The sequence below is a fragment of the Anas platyrhynchos genome, chromosome 10 (assembly GCF_047663525.1).
Source record: "Anas platyrhynchos isolate ZD024472 breed Pekin duck chromosome 10, IASCAAS_PekinDuck_T2T, whole genome shotgun sequence".
NCBI lineage: Eukaryota > Metazoa > Chordata > Aves > Anseriformes > Anatidae > Anas > Anas platyrhynchos.
Genome location: NC_092596.1, coordinates 16102137 through 16123725, shown reverse-complemented (window position 1 = coordinate 16123725; position 21589 = coordinate 16102137). Strand labels below are relative to the sequence as shown.

General features: G+C 46.4%; 2 protein-coding genes across 3 annotated transcripts in view; one reads left to right on the top strand and one right to left on the bottom strand.

Moving 5' to 3' along the window:
• Positions 1 to 2732: 2732 nt before the first annotated feature.
• FRMD7 (FERM domain containing 7) lies at positions 2733 to 16150 on the top strand. 2 transcript variants are annotated; one of them, XM_027465016.3, is made up of 12 exons: positions 2733 to 4474; positions 8373 to 8477; positions 8849 to 8891; positions 10078 to 10156; positions 10862 to 10959; positions 11051 to 11165; positions 11330 to 11477; positions 12609 to 12704; positions 12822 to 12985; positions 13193 to 13261; positions 13349 to 13424; positions 13564 to 16150. In XM_027465016.3, the coding sequence occupies exons 1-12, from the start codon at positions 4418 to 4420 to the stop codon at positions 14605 to 14607; spliced, it is 2094 nt and encodes a 697-aa protein (XP_027320817.1). In that variant the 5' UTR covers positions 2733 to 4417; the 3' UTR covers positions 14608 to 16150. The 2 variants fall into 2 exon arrangements, with proteins under 2 accessions (XP_027320817.1, XP_027320818.1); XM_027465017.3 differs by having other exon boundaries at positions 2734 to 4474; positions 10123 to 10156; positions 13564 to 16149.
• A 2795-nt stretch (positions 16151 to 18945) lies between these two features.
• Positions 18946 to 21589, bottom strand: part of STK26 (serine/threonine kinase 26) — a 30344-nt gene continuing 27700 nt past the window's right edge. Inside the window, exons 11-12 of the mRNA XM_027465043.3 lie at positions 21400 to 21536; positions 18946 to 20940 (exon numbers count right to left, since the gene is read on the bottom strand). Of these exons, the coding sequence (XP_027320844.1) occupies positions 20916 to 20940; positions 21400 to 21536 (162 nt within the window). The 3' untranslated portion in view covers positions 18946 to 20915. The remainder of the gene's footprint in view (positions 20941 to 21399; positions 21537 to 21589) is intronic.

Below are 21589 nucleotides of genomic sequence, written 5' to 3'. Positions count from 1 at the left end.
AAATGAAGGATGGCATATCCTAGTCTGACTTTTTGTACTACTACATGGATGTAGTGAGATGCATCTCCCTAGCCAGAAATGACTGAAAGCTGAAACATGCCTGAGTCTCTGGAGGAATCAGTGCTCCTTTGACTTGATGTGTTCACAAGGCTTTCTTTTTCTGTATAAATTGCTTTGTGTCTTGGAAGCGATCTGTTAGAATTAAACATCACTGAGTGCTTTTTACATAGCTGTGCCAACAATGGAGCACAACTGACGCATTAAAAATGAGATAACATCGTATTCTGGATAATACCAGAGTTGTACTACTATTTTTCTTACAAAGGTTATTTTTCTTATATAGGTTTCTTATATAGCATTAGCATAAAGCAAGCTGCCTTCTTCACTGCCTGATAATAGTTTTTACATAGCATCTGAAAAACGAAGGAAAGTTAGCAATGTACATCAACGCATGGTAGGTAGTGCTATTGCTGTACCGAATCGCTCGTCTGTGCGCACCGAGTTGTCACCCGTACTGTCTGGTTGTTGGGCACAGCAACCACGAGAGGGAGCTTGGAAGCAAGGATCTGGTTCCTCCTGGCAATGGTCTTTGTATTGCGGGGCTGTGCTCTGTCCCTGGAGAGCAAACGCGGTTGTGTACAGGTTGAGAACAAAAGAATAACTGAGATAAATTTATATTTCAGGACTTTGGTAGCATGGTCAGAGTATATCTTAGTAAGACTTCCAAGAAAGTTTTGCACTTACAGTTAATTTATCTATCGGGTGTCTGGAATTGCAGATCACACTCGGAGACTTTTTGTGCGTAATGAAGGGTTATTTTTCTTTTCCTACTCTATTATTACATCTTGGTAAATATTGTTATTTACCTCAGCTGCCGAGACAGAAGCAGAAATGTCATCACAAGAATAAGATCTGGTACAACTCTGCTTCATTGGATATCAGAAATTATCACTGGAAAAAAAGAAAGAAAAAAAAAAGAAAAAAAAAAGCAGGAGGAGCAGAGTGATTGACTCTTAATTTGACTTAGTGCTTAAATAAAGCTGAACCTACTTTTTCTGGTTTTGTTTGTTTGTTTTTTAAATTGCAACCTGGTCCAACAGCTGAAACGTCAACATGCTTCTTACCACGTCAGGGTCACCCTCTGCTCCCACACAGACAGACGCCTGCAGGTTGTAATGAACACGGGTCTGCTGGTTTGGCTGGGATGCCTGCCTGCAGGAGAGCTGCCTCCACAGAAGCTGGACCATTCCAAAAAAGTCCCGTCCCTTGTTTATCTTGCAATACTTCCCAGCTGAACCCTGATGCAAATAATTCATACAGCTAGTGTGTAATTGTGTCATCACCTGCCCTGGCACCACCTGGTGAGAGACTGGCAGACGGCACAATTCTTCCTTATACTTGTCTTCATTTCCAGCCTAACACCAGGGGTGTTGCACATCAGTCCTCTTGTCAGAGTTCAGGCATCAAGGCTGGTCCCCTCCTGCCAGCCTCATCAAGTTTTGCAGACGGAATATATTAACGCTGATGAACACCGGGGTGTCTGTGGAGCTTCTTTCAGTGAGTAATTTGTGATGTTGCATTGCCATAAGTACAGCTCTCAGTGGGAATTCTAGCAAGAAGAGCAGCCACCAAGCATCTGAAATACTACACAACCTTTCCTTGGGTAGGACTGGGGCAAACCGGGGGCAAATTACGCTGCTGCATAATGTCACCTTCTGGTGTCAAAGCAAAGCGTGGCCTGATCCTGCTGTTGGAAGCTAATGGGCAAAACCCACCTAAAACACAAAATTAAAAATGCAACCGTTTCTACTTTCCCAGCAATTACTTATGAGTAATAAGTTACAGCAGAGTGATGTCAGACTGTTTAACTGATGTTTGGCAAGAAAATTTGATGGAAATGCAAATGTGTCATTGTTGATTATATTCAATCCATAGAATGGTTCTGGTGCAGAAGTTTCTGGAAGGGCAGGACTTGGCTGGTCAACTGTATCTGTTGAGATATGCTCCAAATATAATGACTTGTGAAATCAATGAAAAATAATAGTCATTGTTAAAGCTTTAGGGAACTTTTTTGTTTGTACCAATCACTGATGTATTTCTGAGAATAGGCCCATTTGAGAACTGTCAGTGAATACCACTTTGGCAGATGTCTTTATGATCTTTTCTCAACAACAAATTAATGAATTATTTATATGCAACCTTCTTAATCCAGGGATGGGCCTGGACTTTGACAGTGTGACGTCGCAGAGTGGCAGCGCGCTTGCTGGCAGCCTCCCACTGAATTAGCAGCATAAATGCTTTCCTTTTCCTTCCAGTTGCTTCCCCTGCCCACACAGGTCTCCAGTTGTCATTGCCAGCAACAGGCATTCCAGGAATGATTGCATCAATTGGGAAGTCTCCTTACTAATGCAAGACTGAAAGCAGGAGGCATCTGTGCTCATACCTGGAGGCAGAGAAGAGGCTGGCTGAAAGGACGCAGCTCATCCTTTCCTCGGCCCCATGGCAGGACCCAATTTTCTTGGACTGTCTGCTCGAGTGTTTTCCTTGCCTCACAGTTTACAGGTCTTGCTTAGCACCTAACTCAGATCTTTTCTGCAGTTTCAAATTATTTCTTTGTTTCCCTCATAGCTCAGGAGCCCAGCTGGCTGGTCATCCTGACATGGTCCCGCAAAGAAATAGATCATTGCCATTTCCTCTCTGTTTTTTTTTTTTTTTTTTTTTTTTAACAAATTTAGTTATTTCAGACTTTAGTCTTTGAAGTTACATTTTGGGGAGGGGGTGTGGTAAGGCATTAAAATAAATAAAGCAACTAGTACCTAAGCCAAGACCCCAGCATAGAGTGAAACAATTCCTTTTGCTGTGGCAGCAGAAACATTGCAGGAATCATGTTGCAGAAAGAAACTTACCTGGTTTGCAGTATCAGTGCCCTACCTCAGGCTTCTTAACCAGCTGGTTAATGAACTATGCTCCTTGTGCCTCACGCTGTTCAGCCAGGACTTCAGCTTCACCTGAGCCTGTGGCCAGAGACAGCAGCCAAGCCACGGTGCTGCTTCCTTGAGGAGCTCCCTGCCTGGGTGGAAGTCCTCCAGCAGCTCCGTCTGATATGGTCATACCGAGGAAGAGGAGATCGGTCCTCTTTGGGAGGTCTGCACGTGACACTGCCCCCTTCCAGTGACACAACAAGCATCAATTCTGGGCCAAGGAAAGCACTAGAAATTCAGTCCCACAGTGCAGTGACCAGACACTTAGCACAGCCAGCCTCTTTCCCTCGCCACTGGCAGATTAGTTCACCTGCTTTGCAGAGCACATTCACATGGAAAAGCAGATTAGCTTCAATATATATATATAAATTTTTTTATTTTTTTTTTGCCCCAGTCAGTAGAATACTAATAGGAAGGTGGTTCTGTAGGTTTTTACTCTCTGCAGCCCAGAGAGCAAGCTAAGCATGTGCCCTGAGAGGCTCTGTCCTGCCATTGCCAGGAATAACTGGGAAGTGTAAGAGGGACCACAGCAAATGGCTCAGCCGCCTGGAGTTGTTGACAGTGGATATTTCAGTGGAAACTGAGAAGAAAGCAAGGAGCAAAATCTCAGCAGCACTCAATGTGGCTTTTTAGCTTTGCTTTGAGTCCCCCAGGACTGCGAGTGGTTGGGGCTTTTTCCGGGAGCAGCAGTAGTGATCCCCTGTGACAGTCCAGTGGCTGCCCACCATAAGGGGCAGTCAGAGGAAAAGGGCAGAGAACGGAGTGGGGGGGGGGCACTCTGCCTCCCCAAGAAGGGCTCCCACGGCATTTTGGTTCAGCAGGAAACATTATGGGGTCTCTGGTGAAGTCCATCAGCCCTCCTGCCAGGTTCATGTGCATCTGCTGGGCTGATAGGACCTGACCTACCAAGAGGCTCGCCTCGCCGCACCGGCCAAATGCAGGACTGCTAGCGAGCAAAAGTTTCAATGCAACTTAACTGGAGCAAAGCGCAGGTAATGCTCACTGCTCAGTGACTTCTGCAGGAGAGCTGCTCACCTCTTTTTTTTCCCCCGACCCTGCTGTGTAAAACCTGGGCTCGCTTTGCCCTCACATTTCTCAGCAGGAGCTGTAAAACTGCATGTTTATCAGACACTGTCCCTTCCCCATCAGTGTGACTCTTGCACAGCCTTCTCCCCTAGCGACAGAAGCATCATTCACAGGGGGAAGTATCCTGCAGTGTAGTGGTGATCTTCAGACCAGGGGAGGCATCAGTATTTTTTTTGACTTGGTTTTAGGCATTCCACTCCTTTGCTTCAACCTCCACTCCACATCTGTGACTGCAGCCTTCTGCACCCAGCTGAGAAGGAAATGATGTGTGAGCGAGGAGTCGGGGCTCCCTGCTCACAGCACTAGGACTCTGCGCCTGCTGCACTGCACGCTCAGCTGCATGCTTGAGGATGCTGCATCTGAAAGTCCAGTTCCTGGATGACTCCCAGAAGATCTTTGTAGTTGATGTAAGTGGGTATGATATTATTGGGTTTTGTGCTAATTAATGAAGTAATTTCTACTCTGCAGGATTGCATGGCTCTCTAATGTTCTCTGCTAGCTTCTGGTGTTCAGCTTTGCAAAGCAAAAGGACAAAACAAGCAAAACAAACAAACAAAAAGATTAAAAAAAAGAGCTCACAGTGCTGATTACTAAGTGTCTTTCGGCACCAACACACTCCCACTCTCTCCTCTTGTTGGGATTACTTATAAAGAAGGAGGAATGTCTTTTATTTATCTGGTGTTATCTTTTGGAAATCAGCTCATATGAAGTGATGTTCTTGACAAGCGTGGAGTTCTCTTATTTGTCTGACTGCAAGCATGAGCATTCAACAAGGAAGCAAAATCTGAGAACAGAATAAAAATAGCATATTTAACTACACTACCCATGGTGAGAAACATCTGTATACATCTCTTCTTGGGCATTCTGTTGAAAAAGAAAGCTGTGGTTTTGGGGATAAGTGAGGAAAAAAACTTATTGTGTCTTGTTTTCTGTATGACAGTGTCCCAAAACACACTGTCATTAATGATTCATATTTAATAAATACTAGCTTTGAATATTGACTGCTGGAATATATTTTAAATATCGGGAATCAATATCTATGATATTAGATGTATATATATGTATGTGTGTATAGATAACTGGAACTAAATGTAGTGGATGTCCTGTCTATGTGTTAGAATTACAAGTGTCATTGAGCAATTGCTGTTGGTTAGGATTTGACAATCACAGTAGCTAAACAAATTAGGTAATTCAGGTAGATCTGTTCTAGTCCTCACCTACATATCTTATGGGACCAGTATGTTTTATAGATAACCATTTTTGTTTGAAGTTCTTTTACATTTCTTAGACATTCCTGTCCTTTTTTATAGCATAGCCTAAGAACTACTTGGTTTCACCATACTGGTCAGTTTCTTTGCAATGGCAATTTTGCACAAAAGAGGATTGCAAAGGAATTTCATCTCTTGGACTGATATGGAAGTTGTCTGATTTAGTTTAATTAATATATCATAGACCTGGAGTCTGCTTGAAAATGAGATTAGTGTTAATTTTATTTATTTATTTATTTTTGTATCCATTAGATCAGGGCACAGTAAAAGACGATTTGAAAGCTGCTGCTGTTACAATATTGCTGCACTTTATCCATCTCTGCTTTCTTATTTCCCAAAACACTTCCAGTCCTGCAGCAACATGTTATTGCAGCAAATGGCTTCCATTAAGTGACTCGGAGCTGATTCCTTTTTTAGCATGGAAGGGTCGTGGAAACCCCTTTTAGCCATTTCATGTGTTTCATGCTGCGTGGTTGCGATAAATGAGTAGCTGAATTAGTGAGTTCTCCATTATATCAGGACCGCTTTGGGCTAAGTCTTGAGCATACATTTCAAGCAACTCTTCCTAAACCTGGAAAGGACTTGGAAAGCTCTTTTCAATGGCTAGTACGTCAGTATAATGGCTGGGAGAAAGACAGCAGAAAGAAAACCCAGTGGACTTGATGCCTTGTGCTCAGCGTGTGCATTTGTACCTACCTTGCATGGGTATGGCAGCTGCTAGCACGTGTGGCCAGGCTTTTGCAGGTGGCCAGGACTGGTGCCTTCCCTGCAGCCACACACCAGGGCCAGCTCTGCAAGAGGGCACTGCAGCTGCAATCCCCAGCTGGCAAGTTAAAAGCTGCTGGGGGTGTAACGAGGTGATCCCATGGCAGGGGAAGGCATTAGCCTGGTGCTGGCACATCCCTGCATGCTCCAGTGGGCCCAGCACCTTACACTTGGGAGGACACTGGGATGCCCTGCCCCAGTGCCCTGGCACCCAGACAGCCCCACGTCAGCATTCACTGGCCTCTGGCACTGAGAGGAGACCTCGCAAAGCTGCCTCCCTACTTCTCCCCCCTGCCCCAGATATCTAAAGCTGTGAACTGGCGCGTGCTCTTGCCTATAAAGCCACTCTTCTCTCTGGAAAGGGTTTGAACAAAGCAGCCCTGAGCCCCTGGAGCCTTGAGAGAAGCACAGAAAGAGCATGATCCACTTCACAGCTTCACAAAAGCTGGGTGTTTGCAGGGTTCGCATCTTTGCAAGTAGACTTTGCTACAGGGCAAGATTCATTGGGAAGGAAAAAAAAAAGAAAGAAAGAAAAGGGAAACCAAACAAGCCAGGAAAACTAATTGCTGGAACTGAGTGAAGGACAAAGTCTCCCTTGGTCTTGTGTTCCTTCTAATGAGAAAAGACTGGAATTTTTGAAAGGAGGTGCATAGAGCTGGCTGCATGCAAGCTGGTCCAGCAAGGGGGTGGGGAGCACTAGGGCTGGTGGCTTTTTGGGGTATGGTCACAGCAATTCGCCCCCCAAAACACATTTATGGGTGCAGTGACAGGAAAAGCCACTGAAATGTGGCTTTGCCCTTGGAGCACGGGCACTGCCAGGAGGTCCTTTGGGGAAGGCTGTGCACGTCCCTGTGCATCACACATGCTGCTGTCTGCTTCTGGACATGCCACTCCATTTCATACCCTGCTTATGGCCCCATCTGCGCCCAACAGGTAGAGGAAGGGTGCGTGCAGCCCCTCCTTTCTATCGGCCTCACCACTGAGGTTTCTGCCTGTGGCTGCTGCCCTGGCCCTGCAGCATCATTGTACAGACCACCAGTGGCACATTTGGGCTGGGATGTAGGTTCCAGTCCCGCACGTTGCATGCCTGCTTTGCAGTGCAGCACAGCCCCATCTACATGCACCAAGGAGAGTGGCTCGCTGCCCACAGATGTGGAGGCTAATAACGTGGTAGGAAATGCTTGTCTTCCCTGGATGCCTGACAAAGGCCAAGGCCTTTCATGCTGGAAAATTCTAGCTTGGAAATCAACAATTATAATTGTTTTAATTACCTCTGCGATCCAGTAATTTTGAGGAGAACCGGGAGTGCTGCAGAGCGAATGCTGTTATTACGCTATCACTTTTCAGCAGCCTTACAGAGCGGAGCTAGCAATTTCACCCAGGGAGAAGCTGTGAAAGGCGGTCATTAGCATGCAGCCCCGCCAGCACCCCATCCCCTCCCACCCCTGCGCAGGCTGTGCAGCACGACTCCCCTGCCCTACTCCTGGCCCCAGCTGGCCTTTGCAATGACCACTGCTTGTTTCTGGACTGCTTTTCCTGGGTTAATGATTTAGGAACATGAATTTTGCTGGGTTTGGTCATTTCCATGGTCATCTTTGGTGTTTTCTGGCCTGCCAGGTCACTCCCCAGCAGTGTGGTGACAAAGCCGAATGCCCTCCGAGTGTTTCTGTTTCCTGGGTGTACATAAACCTGGCCTCCCTTATCGGTGTGCAGTGCCACTTAACTAACATCGCTGAAGTTCACAGATGACCCGGGGCCCAAGGCACAGGATCTCTGCAAGGTCCAGTTGCCGTTAATTACCATTAACGACAGCTCATCCTGGCCATCTGCCTGCAGGCTGGCCGCACTGGTGGGGTGCCCTGGTTTGCAGTGACCTGTGCACCTTTGCCTGCAATGTGCCTGTTCACAGGCTCCAGCCAGGGACAGAGCTTTCCCAATGGCTGTAACAGGCAAGGCGAGACTGAGATTTCTTTCCTCTTCCTTCCCCTCCTGATTTATTAAGTTCCTTAATAAAGGCGAGAAGTGATGAGGAGGAATCTGACTTCCAAGAGCTGAGGCAAATGTCACACAGCTGCCATCATCCCGTCCCACATACCAAAGCCATCAGCATTTACTGAGTAATGTTTTGCTGTGGCACAGTTTGGAAAAATCCCGCAGCCTATCTCAGCTGAAGGGAGGGGGTTAAATCATCTTCCCAATCTCCCTGAAATCCTCGCACCACTGCTGTCAGCATTGCCTAACCTGCTGCTTCCCTGCTGTGTTTGCTCACTAGCAAAAATCCTGTGGAAGAGGGCTGTTTAACCTCACCTGCAGCCACCTCAACCTGGTGGAGAAGGAGTACTTCGGGCTGGAGTTTCGCAGCCAGGCCGGGAACCACGTGAGTGCAGTTGCAGCACAGCCCCATCGCAGTGCCCACAGCCAGGCAGAAGCAGCCCGCGCTGCTGCAGGTGCTGGAACCTCCACAAAATACTGGGTGGAAAATCAAAACGGAAAGGCTTGCCATAATGCTAAAAAAACTTGAAAATAGGAGTCAGAAGCCATGACCTGGTCGGCAAAGCCCTGCTGACAGCCACAGCCCATAGGGTTTATCCGTAACCACCTGTGGCAAGCAGCGCAGCCCCAGCAGGATGGTTTGTGGTGGTCCCCAAGTTAGCCAGGGTTCCTTAATGGTGTTCCAGCACGATGCTCCTGCTTCTATTCCCACTGCCCTTGTGCTGTTTATTCACCCAGTTCATTGCCTTATTTCAGGTCTGGCTGGAGCCACTAAAGCCCATAACAAAGCAAGTCAAAAGTAAGTATTTCAAACATAAAACTTATCTCAGTTGCTACCAGTGGGGGCACATTTGTGTAGCTTCTTGTGCTGGAGGATGGGATCTCAGGTTTTTGGCACTTACCTGAGCAACTCATGTGGTGTGAAGGCAGAACTGTTTGCAAAACCAGCATTGTCCACATGAAATTCTGCAGAAATGCCTTTTCAATCTGCTTTTTGCAGCATTTTGAGCCTGAGCTGTTAATATCCTGACAGCTTGGCGGAGGGGCAGGGGCGGCTGCGTGCATGTGCGTGCGTGTTTGTGCGTGTTGCTGTGCTGGCAGAGCAGTAGGAACGGCTCTCTGAGTGTCCTCCTTTCCCCTTTGCAGCTCTTAGCAGCTCAGATGCCCACACAGCACGAGCCCTGTGTAGAGCAGGGTTAACCCTGTGCCTCACAGGCGTGCAGCGACCCCACTCAGCCCCCAGACCCCCACGCTGCTGCACAGTGATGCAGCACAGCCTGACCTGAATCCATGGCCTGTGTTAACACAGCACCTCTTTCAGCCTATTTCCACCCCCATGATGAACCAAACAGTATTGTCCCCAAATACATGATGACTAGCAAGTGGTCAAGAGCACGAGGCCATGACCCGTGTGTTTGCAAAGGGGAGTCCCAGAGCCATCCCGTGGTGGCCTGGGATGGTTGGTGCCTACACAATCGCCTCCCTGCACTTTTTCTGGGGTTTGGCTTCTTGCTCTTGCCTGTCCCACAAACCAGCTTTGCCCAAATGGCCTCCCCTGAAGCTGCTGCATCCCAAGTGCTTGCAGGGCTGGGTAAAGCCCAGGGCTTTTGCTGAGGGTTTAATGTACAGCTTCTGATGGCAGCTACCGTGGGGCTCTGGCCACACTTCAGAACAGCACCCATAGCACTGCTCCAGTGGGGACCAATCTGCCAACCCCACTCCTGGCGGGGGCCTTTACACTTTAAAGGAATGCTGAGGCAATTTTGAGGTGTCCAACTCCCTGTCTGCTTCCATCCTGGATGCCAGGGGTTGGGGCAGGCTGGTCCTTCCAGGCAGAATGGAGATCTTGATGCTCAGGGCTTCCAGCCCTGGTTTGTAAGTGACCAGGGTGATTTGCTCTGTAAGGAGACAGCATGTGTGAAAAGAGTTGTAAATGTTCTCAATAGGCACATAAAAGAAAACTTATGAAGATGTTGTGTTTTAAGATCCTAAGGAGGTTCTTTTCAAATTTATGGTGAAATTTTTCCCAGTGGACCCTGGACATCTGAGAGAAGAGCTGACCAGGTACTGTGTTTGTTCTGCTCCTTCCTTATTGCACAGTCCTATGTTTTCACAGTTGCAGTGCATGTGTATAAAAGTCCTTATCTTCATCCAACCAAACCGATCTGTTAGCAATGCTAATACTAAGTATTGACTGAGCTCTGTGCTTTACAAAACAAAACTGCAAATAGTATCTTGGTGCTCTATTTTTATATAAAAACCACTTGAAAATCAGCCATCTTAAGAGACTGCAGTGTGTTTACTGCCAAACGTTTTAGCAGTTGAGCACCAAGTCTGACTTTGCTCAGTCTAGCTCCTGCCTCAAGCTGTGTTCTGAAAGAAAAACCTTAATTTTATTTTTAAAAATGACATTGCTAGCTCTTACATTTCAGAGGACGCATTGCAAACAGGAGCTAAGAATAAAACCAATACAGTGCTTCTGCACAACATTAGCCCTGAGAGGAGACACGAATGCCCTCTGAAGCATAAAGGAATGTTAGCTCTGAAACCTATTAATGGCCATTTAAATGGCAGGGGCATTCTGCCCGTGGTGGTGCCCAGCTGTAGGCTCAGGGAGGGGCTTCACACTCCTCCTGTGACCCCCCCAGACCTGCATCCCTTGTGCTAGGGCACAGGCGAGTGCTGTGAGGGGCATGGGGACAGCCTGGCTGTGCTGAGCTGGGGCCTGAGAAGAGTCCCCTCTTAGGGTATCTCCTGTCCCCTCCGCAGGTATCTCTTCACACTCCAGATCAAGAAGGACCTGGCGCTGGGGCGGCTGCCCTGCAGTGACAAGAGCGCGGCGCTGCTCGTCTCCCACCTGCTGCAGTGTAAGGGCAGGCACATGCCTGCAGCAGGGGGCGCCGGGGCTTTGCTTTGATTGCATGGCCTCTAACCCCACTCTCCCTGTGTCCCCCACAGCTGAGCTGGGTGATTTCCACGAGGAGACAGACCAGCAGCACCTGGCCACCCACAGGTACCTGCCCAACCAGGAGTACCTGGACAACAAGATCATGCACTACCACCGAAGGCACGGGTAAGGGCTGCTGTGCACGGGTTCCTTTCCATCAGCACACAGGGCCAGCAGTGGCATGGGTGCTCAGCACCCCAGCATGCACACCTCCAAAATGGGGTCTTTTCAGCCCATTTTAGCAGTTGCTTTTTCATTCTTGTCACTTCCCAGTGTGTTTGTGTCTCCAGGGGGAAGACGCCAGCCGAGTCAGATGTTCAGCTGCTGGACGTGGCCAGGAAACTGGAGATGTATGGGATTCGCCCGCACCCCGCCAGCGACGGTGAGGGGACGCAGATCAACCTGGCCGTGACACACATGGGGGTGCTGGTCCTGCGGGTAAGCTGGGGGCTCAGGGTGGGCTCTGCGAGGACATAACCTCCTGCTCTCAGCCTTCTCCCCTCGCCTGCTCTAAACCCTCCCAAATCCCATGGAGCAAGCTCACCCTAGCAAACCTCAGTCAGGGAGGTGATGCTCTGGGATATCACCCTGGGCTCAGCCCCAGCACCTCTGCCAGCACAGGCTGCACACAGCTGTGCCTGCCCAGGCTCTGGCAGAGCCCTGCTGGCCCTTGTCATTGCAGGCACAGCCGTGTAAGCACCACAGGTTGCACGGCTGCGTCACATGCATTCACCGTATAATCTTCCAGCAAAAATAGCCACCTAATGTCTGTGCAATTACATAACGTTGTAATCACAGCATAGCTGAGGAATAAATACAGACTTCCTCGCAGCCGGCGTGAAACAGTGCTTGCCTCCCACACTGACTAATTTCAACCTGGGAACATCTTGCCAGAGCAGAAAAAAATCCTAACTGCGGGTCTGCTGTTCATAATTAGTGCTGCCAGACCCAGTTATTTATTCAGAGATGTAAACACCCCTCGTGTGCATGCATGATTAGAGCATCTGTGGGCCCATGCGAGTCTGGGCTCTCCCAGAGAGCTGAGAGGGTCTCAGTGCCATAGCACAAGGTAGCACAGTTTTATCTGTTCCTGCTGTGATACGTGTTGTATGGCTGCATCCAAACTGATACACAGCAGTAATGAAGGTAAGGTGTGCTTGCAGTCTGCTTAAGCTGGCAGTAAAGGTGTGGAAATGAGCTGAGCTCTGCTGTGCTTCCCATCTGACTTCTTTTGGGAGACAGATTCTGCATTAACACCTCACCTGCCCTGTGAGCTGGGAAGGATGGGACACTCCGCCTTGACCTCTGTGAGGTTTCCCTCAGACTACTGCTGTTTTACAGTTAGCTTCATTAGGCAGAGTTCAGCCCTGAGCCTTAATTCCTGCTCTTGGGATCAGCTGGTAGAGAACTGAAGGTCAAATGCTAAATCCCCATTGCCTCTTCCCCAGGCCCAGAGGCAGTGAGAGCAGTAGAAATGGCTCATGTGGTGTCCTGGGAGCCCAGGTCTCGGCCAGTCATATTTCTGCATCTTGCCCCATCCCGGTATAACTGCTGTGTCCATCCTTGCAGGGCAATACAAAGATCAACACATTCAACTGGTCCAAAATTCGCAAACTGAGTTTCAAGAGGAAGCATTTTCTCATCAAGCTCCATGCAAACATTTCTGTAAGTAGGTCTCTGTAAGCTGCTAAGGCAGCTGCCCAGCTCAGGACTGCGAGGGCAAGCGGCAGAGTCTGGCCCAGCGCACCCCTGACACCCCCGTGCTTGTCCCTGGCCACACAGGCACTGTGCAAGGACACGCTGGAGTTCACCATGGCGAGCAGGGATGCCTGCAAGGCTTTCTGGAAGACGTGTGTGGAGTACCACGCGTTTTTCCGGTTGTCTGAAGAGCCCAAGTCAAAGCCCAAAGCCCTTCTGTGCAGCAAAGGCTCGAGTTTCCGCTACAGGTAAAGTCCCAGAGCAAAAACCCTGGTGTGCAGAGGCTCTAACCCTCCCCTTTACATCTGTCCGGGCTGGGTGCAAGAGGCTGATGCCTGACAGCTGCTTCCCTGGTCCTGCTGTTGCCACCCAGTCCTGCCGCGTCCCCTCACCTCCCCCAGGTGAGGGGCTGGGCTGATGGTGCTGCTCACACCTTTCCCTCCTTGCTGCTGCAGTGGGAGGACACAGAGACAGCTGCTGGAGCACGGGAGGAAGGCGAAGATGAAGAGCCTTCCCTTTGAGAGGTACCGAGGGCAGGGAGGGGGGCGGTACTGAGGTGTGTATGGGGGGCATCCTGGCCCTGCATCCACCCCATGCACTCGGCCTTGCAGGAAGCACCATGCATCCCGCTACGATGAGAGGCAGTGCCGCTCTTCCCCGGACCTCCTGACAGATGTGTCCAAGCAGGTATGTCCCCGCAGCATGCACAAGAGTGCAAACGACCAAAGTCCTGGCTCTTCACGCTGCTGCTGGCCCTGCTCTGCTCCCCCTGCCTGCCTTGTGGCTGAGCAGGATGCCCACACACCCTTTTTTTTTTTTCCACCAGGTGGAAGAGCTGCGCCTGGCCTACGGCAGCCGCGGCTCCTTCCGCACTGCCAACGGGGTGCACACCTCAGAGCCCACGCTGGACAGCCGCTGCTGCAGCTCCACCACGGAGGTGACATTCGCCGCCGAGCTGGAGCGCTCCAAGCCCGAAGCAGCCCCCGTCTTCCTGCCCCACTCCAAGAGCAGCTCTGCCTTCCCCCTGCTCTACGCCGAGCTGGAGCTGGAGCGGGCGTGGGAGCCCACCGACCTCTTCGGCTCCAGGAACCCCTTGACGTCCTTTCGGCCCCACCACAAGTTTGCTGGGAACAGTAAGAGCACCTCAGTGGGCAACATGCGGGAGGTCAGCACGAGGCCGCTGGTGTACATGGACGTGCCCTGCCCCCAGCCACTGGCCACCCTGGCCCCTCAGGTCCTTTTTTACGTAGACAGGCCACCACAGCCCCTGTGCCACATGCAAACACCCAGCCAGGAGGCGGCAGGAGCAGCCAGTGGGTCTGTCCCCACGGCCACAAAAACACCCAAGTGGAGCCCAAGCACTGCCTGGACGGGGGAATTCCAGCACGAGGCTTCGCACAGGGCTGCGGGCAGCAGTGCAGCCCCAGAAGGGGGGAGCAGGCCGCTGGCTCGCTCCTTTGATTATGGCCTTCAAGAGCAGCCTCCCAAACGGTCCTGGAGCCAGTCGGACATGAAAACCATCCGCTTCCCCTACGGCTCGGAGTTCAGGCCTCTGGGCCCACGGCCTGCCCTGAGCAGCCGCAAGGCAGGAATTCTACGGCACGCGCTGGCCCAGCAAGGGCTCGCCCCACGGCCGCGGCACCCTGCCGAGCGCTACGTGGGCAGCAGCACTGAGTCCAGCGACTCCGACTCCGACCTCCTGGCCGCTGAATACTGCTCCCTGTACGGCCGGGTGCTGCGCTCGCCCATGGCTCGGGTGCGGCTGTCCTCTGGCAGTCTCCAGCTGGAAGAGGAGGATGAAGAGGTGTCCTTTGCAACCGGTGCTGCTGAAGAGAGGACTTCCAGGGGGGCCTCCAGGTATTTCACTTAGGTGCCTCACACCGGCTGAAAGGAGCCACAGGTGGCCAGGACTGATCCAGACCCAGAGGATGGTCACTGTCCTGCTTGCAGGGCTGCTTACTGCTTGTGAAACGTGATGGGCTCATGTTGTGTGAGTGCTTTTAGCTGTAGAGGAGGTGTTAAGGGACAGCTGGGGAATGTTCTGAGGTACCCATCTCCTGCATCATAGCCTGAAACTGGTGCATCTCTGCCACCAGGCTTTTCACATGCAGGGGTCCAGCTTTAGCCAGATGGGCAGGGGCTCTCGCTTAAGCCCTGCATAGACACTGCATGCAGTCCAAGCAGGCCACAGTCAGAGCTCAGCCACTTAAGTCTTCATCAGTGAGGTGGAAGAAAAAAAAAAAAAAGACATTTTATGGAAGATCTTAAACATTAGTTTATCACAACTCCAGGGAAGCCTGCTGGTGGGAGGAATGTTTGAGGCCAAGTGGGAGAGGAGCAGGATGGCCAGGGGGAGCTGAGCAGAGATGTCTGCTCTTGGAGCTGTGCCAATGCTGCAGGAACACCCAGTGCTCAGGACAGGATGCCACGCATGGGGTGCTCCTTGTGATGCTTGGAGACATGTAGAAATTGAGCAGCTCTGTCTTGTCCCTGGCCAGGTTAGGGCATTATCCTGCCCAGGAAATACCATAGCAGCTCTCGTAAATCATTAAACAGCATCCCACTCTGAGCTGTAGTAAGTGAGTTAATGAATGATGATGTATAGCTCCACTCTTCTTAGGCCTAGTAGCTGTTATTTTCTGTCAGCAGCTCCACAGCCCAGGCACCTCAGTGTCCTGCTTAAATCGGGGGGAGTGAGGCACGCAGAGGATGGTCTTGCTCCCCCAAATCAGGCCTCCACCAAGCAGCATGGGGAAAAAGCTCTCAGGAGGAGGGCAGGAAAGAGAGGCAGCTGGTGCTTACCCTTTTGGCATTAGGAAGGCTGCTGTAACCATGGTGCTTCTAAACGTTCCTGTTTGCTACATGAATGCAATGTTATTTTTACCAGGGCCATTTCTAGTTATAGAAGAGCAGGAGAGGGAGCTTCTCACTATCCATAGGGCAGCAGGAGGGAGATTAGTTTTTTGTACATTGCTCCCTGAAGTGAAAAGGTACAGATACTTCCTAGACATGTTTTTATTACAAAGAACTTATTACCCTAAAAACACAGGAAATCTACTCTGAAAACAGGAGAATGATGTTACTTCTGTAAGATGTTAAGAGAAGTTCTTATTACTTTTCTTTAAGAACAACTCTGTAAAACTGCAGGACATGACTATAATGGGAGGAACAGCCCCATAATACATATGCTTGAGAAAACAGTGGAAACCAGTTAAAGGGACTTCAGGAACAAGGAAGCTGGGGCAGAGATGGAAAATAAGTGTGAAAAGAACTGTGCATTGCTGTCTTTTGGTTTAGAAGCTGGACAATAAAATAATAATAAAAAAACTGTTGTTCACACTAGAGTTTTCGTTTCCTCCTTTTGGATGGGGCCCAAGCTGCTGCAGCTAAGGCAATCTGCACTTCAGCCCACCTTCCCCTACAGCTCACAGCCCCCAGGCAGCCCTCATTGCTCCACAGAGCTGCCAGGCTGCTTTCCCTGTGTGTGTTCATTGTCTTAGAGGCAGCTGAGACTCACTGAATGCTGCTGAAAACAACCACATTCTTGGTCAGCTGCCCAAAGAAATGTGTTAGATCAACAAGAGAGCACACTGTTTGCTTTTGCTCCAGGTTATTCTGGGATGAAGAAGCTATGAACTACCTGGACCCCACATGCTGCTCTGGGACTGGCACACATTCTGGTAAAGGAAAAAAAAAGAAGAAAAAAAAAAAAAGGAAAAACAAACTCCGCATAAATAGAAAGTTTACTTTCTCCATGCTCTGCATCTTGGAAACAACAAAAACTGCCATTCAATGCAGCATTTAAGTATGGCAATCTACATGCATGGTGTGGTAAGGCGAAAAAAAATAGCTGTAGTGATTCAACTACAAAATTTACACATAATCCCCAGAGAACATCCCTTAAAGGGTTATTATACCTTAAGCACACAGGCAAACCTATAATCACTGTTAGGTCCTGAAATCATGTAGAGACATGGAAGGCTGGCCCAGGTCAGCTTTACCTTGAGCACAGCCCGGAACAGAAAAGCAGCCTTACTGGGAGGGATCAATGTGAAAACTACACTGCACAAACCTCCAGAAGGTCCTAGCTCCGGCATTTGAGACTGCTGGGGACACTGCAATAAGATGGAGAAACAAGGACTTGGGAACTATTTTTGGATTTTTCCATTGACTAGGGAGTACTGGGGCACAGCATGTACACTGTGACTTAGCACATCATACATAATGGTCAACAATAGCAGAGGAACAAAGCAGTCCTGAGTAAGTGACAGAAATTAAGCTAAAATCATTGCATAAGCCAGCTTTGCTGGGACTGACTAAAATGAAAAATCTCAGTAAGCAGTGGCACGCATGCAAAGGAACAACCAAAATAACCTTTGCATCAGTCCTTCCCTGTGGTACCTGTATAGTCCCTTCTCAGCCCTGTTCACCAAGAGGAAATAATATTGAGTGTGTTTCACTAGTAAAACAAATGTACAAAAAATACCGAGGACAGAGATGACATATCCCTTAAGCAAGCAAGCAGTATTAATTTGGTGGGGGCACAGAAGCATTATAGCATCAAAACACTAAGCTACTCAATGCATTTGGACTGATGTAGCTGGGGGTCATAAAATAAAATACATCACTTACAGATAAAGCTAATCTTGAGATTTATATGCAAGATATTCTTTTTTTTTTTTTTTTTAACATATAGGTGTATGCATTAAGTTAAAAAAGCATCAAGATGTACACAGTATATGAAGAACATTAGTTTGGAGGAGCTCTGATTCCAGCAAATTTAACTAATTTCTATATTAAAGTGTAACCTCATTTATTGGAAAGATGTGAAATAAGGCAAGCCAACATACATACCATTAAAACTTTGTAAAGAATAAAATAATTTTATTCCAGTGTTAAGTCATAAAACAGTGTTATAAAAATGAGACCTTTAACAATTGCTAAGCCTTGTGCAAACACATCAAGAATCTATGTACTTTCCTATTCAACTATAGACATTCAGTTGAATGCAAGAACAGGTTTTTACAATACTACAATGCTTACTGTACAGAAGTGTGCTAGAGGAATTAAGAGACCAGGGGTTTTAAGAATGATTACATTGATAAAGGACTCATCTACCCATGAACAAACATATTTCTCTACTCTGTGATTCAGACTACTTTGATAAGACTACTTCAATATCAATTCTTCTCCATCTACTGTGGGAAACCTAACAAACCAAATACACAAGAAGATGATTCCTAAATGAACATCTTGATATCTCTTCCCATTATCTATCTGCCAGCAACAGAATACTGCTGATTAAGTTACACAGTTCATCAATATCTAACAAGTCATGAGGAAAAAGAAACTGTTCTCTGGAAACCAGTAATACAGACATCCATTCTTAAGAGTTACAGTCGTACAATGCACAGAGACCTTAGGTGCAAAAATGCCATGTGCAGTACAATAAAGTAGTCTTTAAACGAACTGTTCTTACAAGAGAATGAAGCTGTTTTATGCATATATGGATGACTTTTTCCCAATACTGTCCTGTGAGGTAGGCATATGACCCAACCATTTCACAGGAAGAGATACCATAGTTCAGTAACATGCTACAGTCTTACCACATAAATAGGACAGATTAATTAATTCACTAACCCTTGCTACCCAGAACAGGATATGGAGTTGCATAGATTAAAGACTGTGTCAACAGGGTATTACCACTAATTACAAAATTCAGGAGAAATTCTTATCACCTCTCCCCTTGGTCTCATAAAAAAAAAAAAAAACACCTTAAGGGAAGTGACATAGAAGTGAAAACATGAATTTAATTCTGAGAAATGAATATGGAGGTCTTTGCAATGAGATTTAGGATGAGACTGGTGAAGTAAAAGCTGAGGTAACTGTGGCCCTGGCCTTTTTGTACCTTCACTTTACAATGCCAAATTCACAATTAAGCCCACAGAGATATTAGGTCACACTACGTTGTCACAGGCCATGAACATTCATTTGAGCACACAGATCCTGAACACTCCTCTATGGGACTGAAACCAAAACTGAACCCTGGAGTTGCTCTCTCTCTCTAGCACTCCCTGTTGCATAGCAGCTGGTAGGTATCTTCCAGACAAGAACAGCATGGGGGGTGGGGGAGAGTGACCCAAAACCTTTTCAAAACAACTGTGTAAGGAACACCTTTGCTAAACCATAAGACAAGATAGGAGGTATATCCACGCCTCTGCACATTTATTAAAATCCAGAATAAAATGCACAACAGAAAGAGCTCATGAAAGTTTACAGAACTTAAATATTTATTTTTAAACCATTTAAAACCCCCCAAAACATTGAAATAAGCTTCATCTATAAACAGATTTACAAGACTAACAACTACAGAAGCTAGAGAAGCACTACAATTTGTTTCTGTGATGCAGTTATTTTGTAAAGCTTCAGATCAACTGTATTTACAACTTTTGCTGCTTTTACATTTATAAAAATATTTATTTAATCCATAACATTATTGTTTTCAAAAACTATTTCCAGACTTTTTCTCAGATATAAATTCTAATTGAATTTCAGTTATATAGCAGATGAAAGTTTTAAACAGAAACACTTCTTTAAAATTAAAACAAAGTTATTCTTTTTTTTTCCTTTTTTAAATTTTTTACAGTGTAGGCACCATTGAAAATAATTGTCCTTGGCATATCTAACCACCATCTCTCACAAGTGTCCTTTATATAAAAACGATGTAATGGCAACATTTGACTAAAAATGCAGTATTTACTTGCACACCATTACTTTTTTAATATTTGGCAGATATATTTCAGATTTTTTAAAATGACTTTTGTGCAAAAACAAAATGTGCAGGTCTGAACCATAAAATAAACACACCCAACCTTTATCAAAAATAAATTTACACCAACAGTTCCACAGCTAAGTACTGAAAAAAAATCCCAGTTCAAAATTTCAGCATAATATACATACTGGGTTGAAAAAGAAAGAAAAACAATAACAAAAAATAATAAAAAACCAGAAGAGATTACCCAGTTAGCAGTACCATAAATATATAACTGAAAGCAACTTTATAATCTTACCTACTTTTTATGAAAAAAATCACTCCATACTGCACAGTACTACCTTTTTGTGAAAGAATATCTATAACTCAGTTATTTGCATATTAACTGGTAAATACATATTTAAAATACACTTTCAGAAAATTATAAACAAATTATGTTGATGTACTGTATTTAATGTATTTAAGAACAAAAATGTGTATAAATATCTTACAGGAGAAACAACACCACCACAAAGAACGCTGGTGTTACACTTATACCTGCTTGTGAGGTATGTATCATGCGACGCTCGGCTTCTCTGGCTCCCTTCCACCCAGGTATGTATACTCAGAGGAAAAAAATTAAATTAAATAAAATTGGACTTCAGTTTTTGTCCATTATTGCCAAAAGCCCCACCCCCTCAACTGTATTGCTTTAATTTTCCTACCATGATGATATAAGATTGAATTACTACTTGTTCTAAAAGGTAATACATATACTGTACATCAGGATATACCTGTTGCTACATATCACCTGCAAACTATTGACATATTGCTCTCAAATATATTTAATCATAGAGCTGCCTAAAATACTGTACCAATTTAGAATTATAATAGATACTGTTGCAGGTTTATTCTTCAGGGCACAATAACTATATGCTGGTTGAAGCAGGTGCTACAGCAATACCCTTGCCACTACAATACATGTTTTGAATACGCTTGTGAAAAAGCTATTTTCTCTGAAGCTTGTTAGTGATTTACAAAAGTTTAACTCATGAATACAAAAGACCTGTACATCCCTGTGTACAGGAACAAAATAGCATCAAAACATACTGTACTTGCACTTTCTATCAACTAAAGTAATGGTTATTTCTAAAAGCAAAACTGCACCTCAACATTTATCAGATTAAACTGGTGAAACTACAATATTAAAAGTTGTTCTTTACAAAATAATTTCCTGAAAATATAAAACCATGTGCACTGCCACAAAATAGTTGAGTAGGTTCTTTCAAATCCTCAAATCACCATCAATATGTTGCAAAGATCCAAAAGGCACAAGGAGCTCATGAGCTAAGCACTGCCAAGCTTGAAGTAGTTTTGGTGGGTTTCACTGGGTCCATATGAAACAGCAGTCACTTATGTGAAGTTTCTTAGGATGAGTCATTAACAGAAAATCTACAGATAAAAAAACAAGTTTTTTGTTAATTACTGTGTCTCATCCTGGCAGGCAGCAAGTAACTATCTATGCATCATTAAACTAGTAAGGATTCTCCTGCTCCCTTCCTTGCTATAAATATGGTTAAGATAAAACTGCAGGTTAAATTAAAGGAAGCAAAATGTAACAACTACAGTAAAATTCCAGAGTGTAAAGACCAAGCAGAAAAAGTTATTGCTAGCATTAGTTTTTCTTTCAATAACCAGACATGTTACATGTAACTTCTGAAGCTAAGAATGTAGAGCCCTAGATATAACAGATGTAACGGATCAAAATACTGTACTTAAACTTCCCTAGCATATGAAATGCTTGAATATCAACTAGCTTTTCCTTAATGGAAGTACTTCTCCCCGCCCATAAACACACACACACACACACACACACACTGTTTAAATGCATGCAAAACTTTCTTCACTTACTTCTGAAATTTCTCCATAAGTTTCTTCACCATCTTATCTGTGATCCCTGGACATGTTGCTTCTGCCATATTGATGCTTTTCTCAAGTTCCTCAATTGCTTTCTTTCTGCTAGCATTATTTGTGTCCTGCTGTTTGAGCTGAGTAGAAAACCAAAGCAGATAAAGCTTACAGAATTCATCAGGTGCTTGGG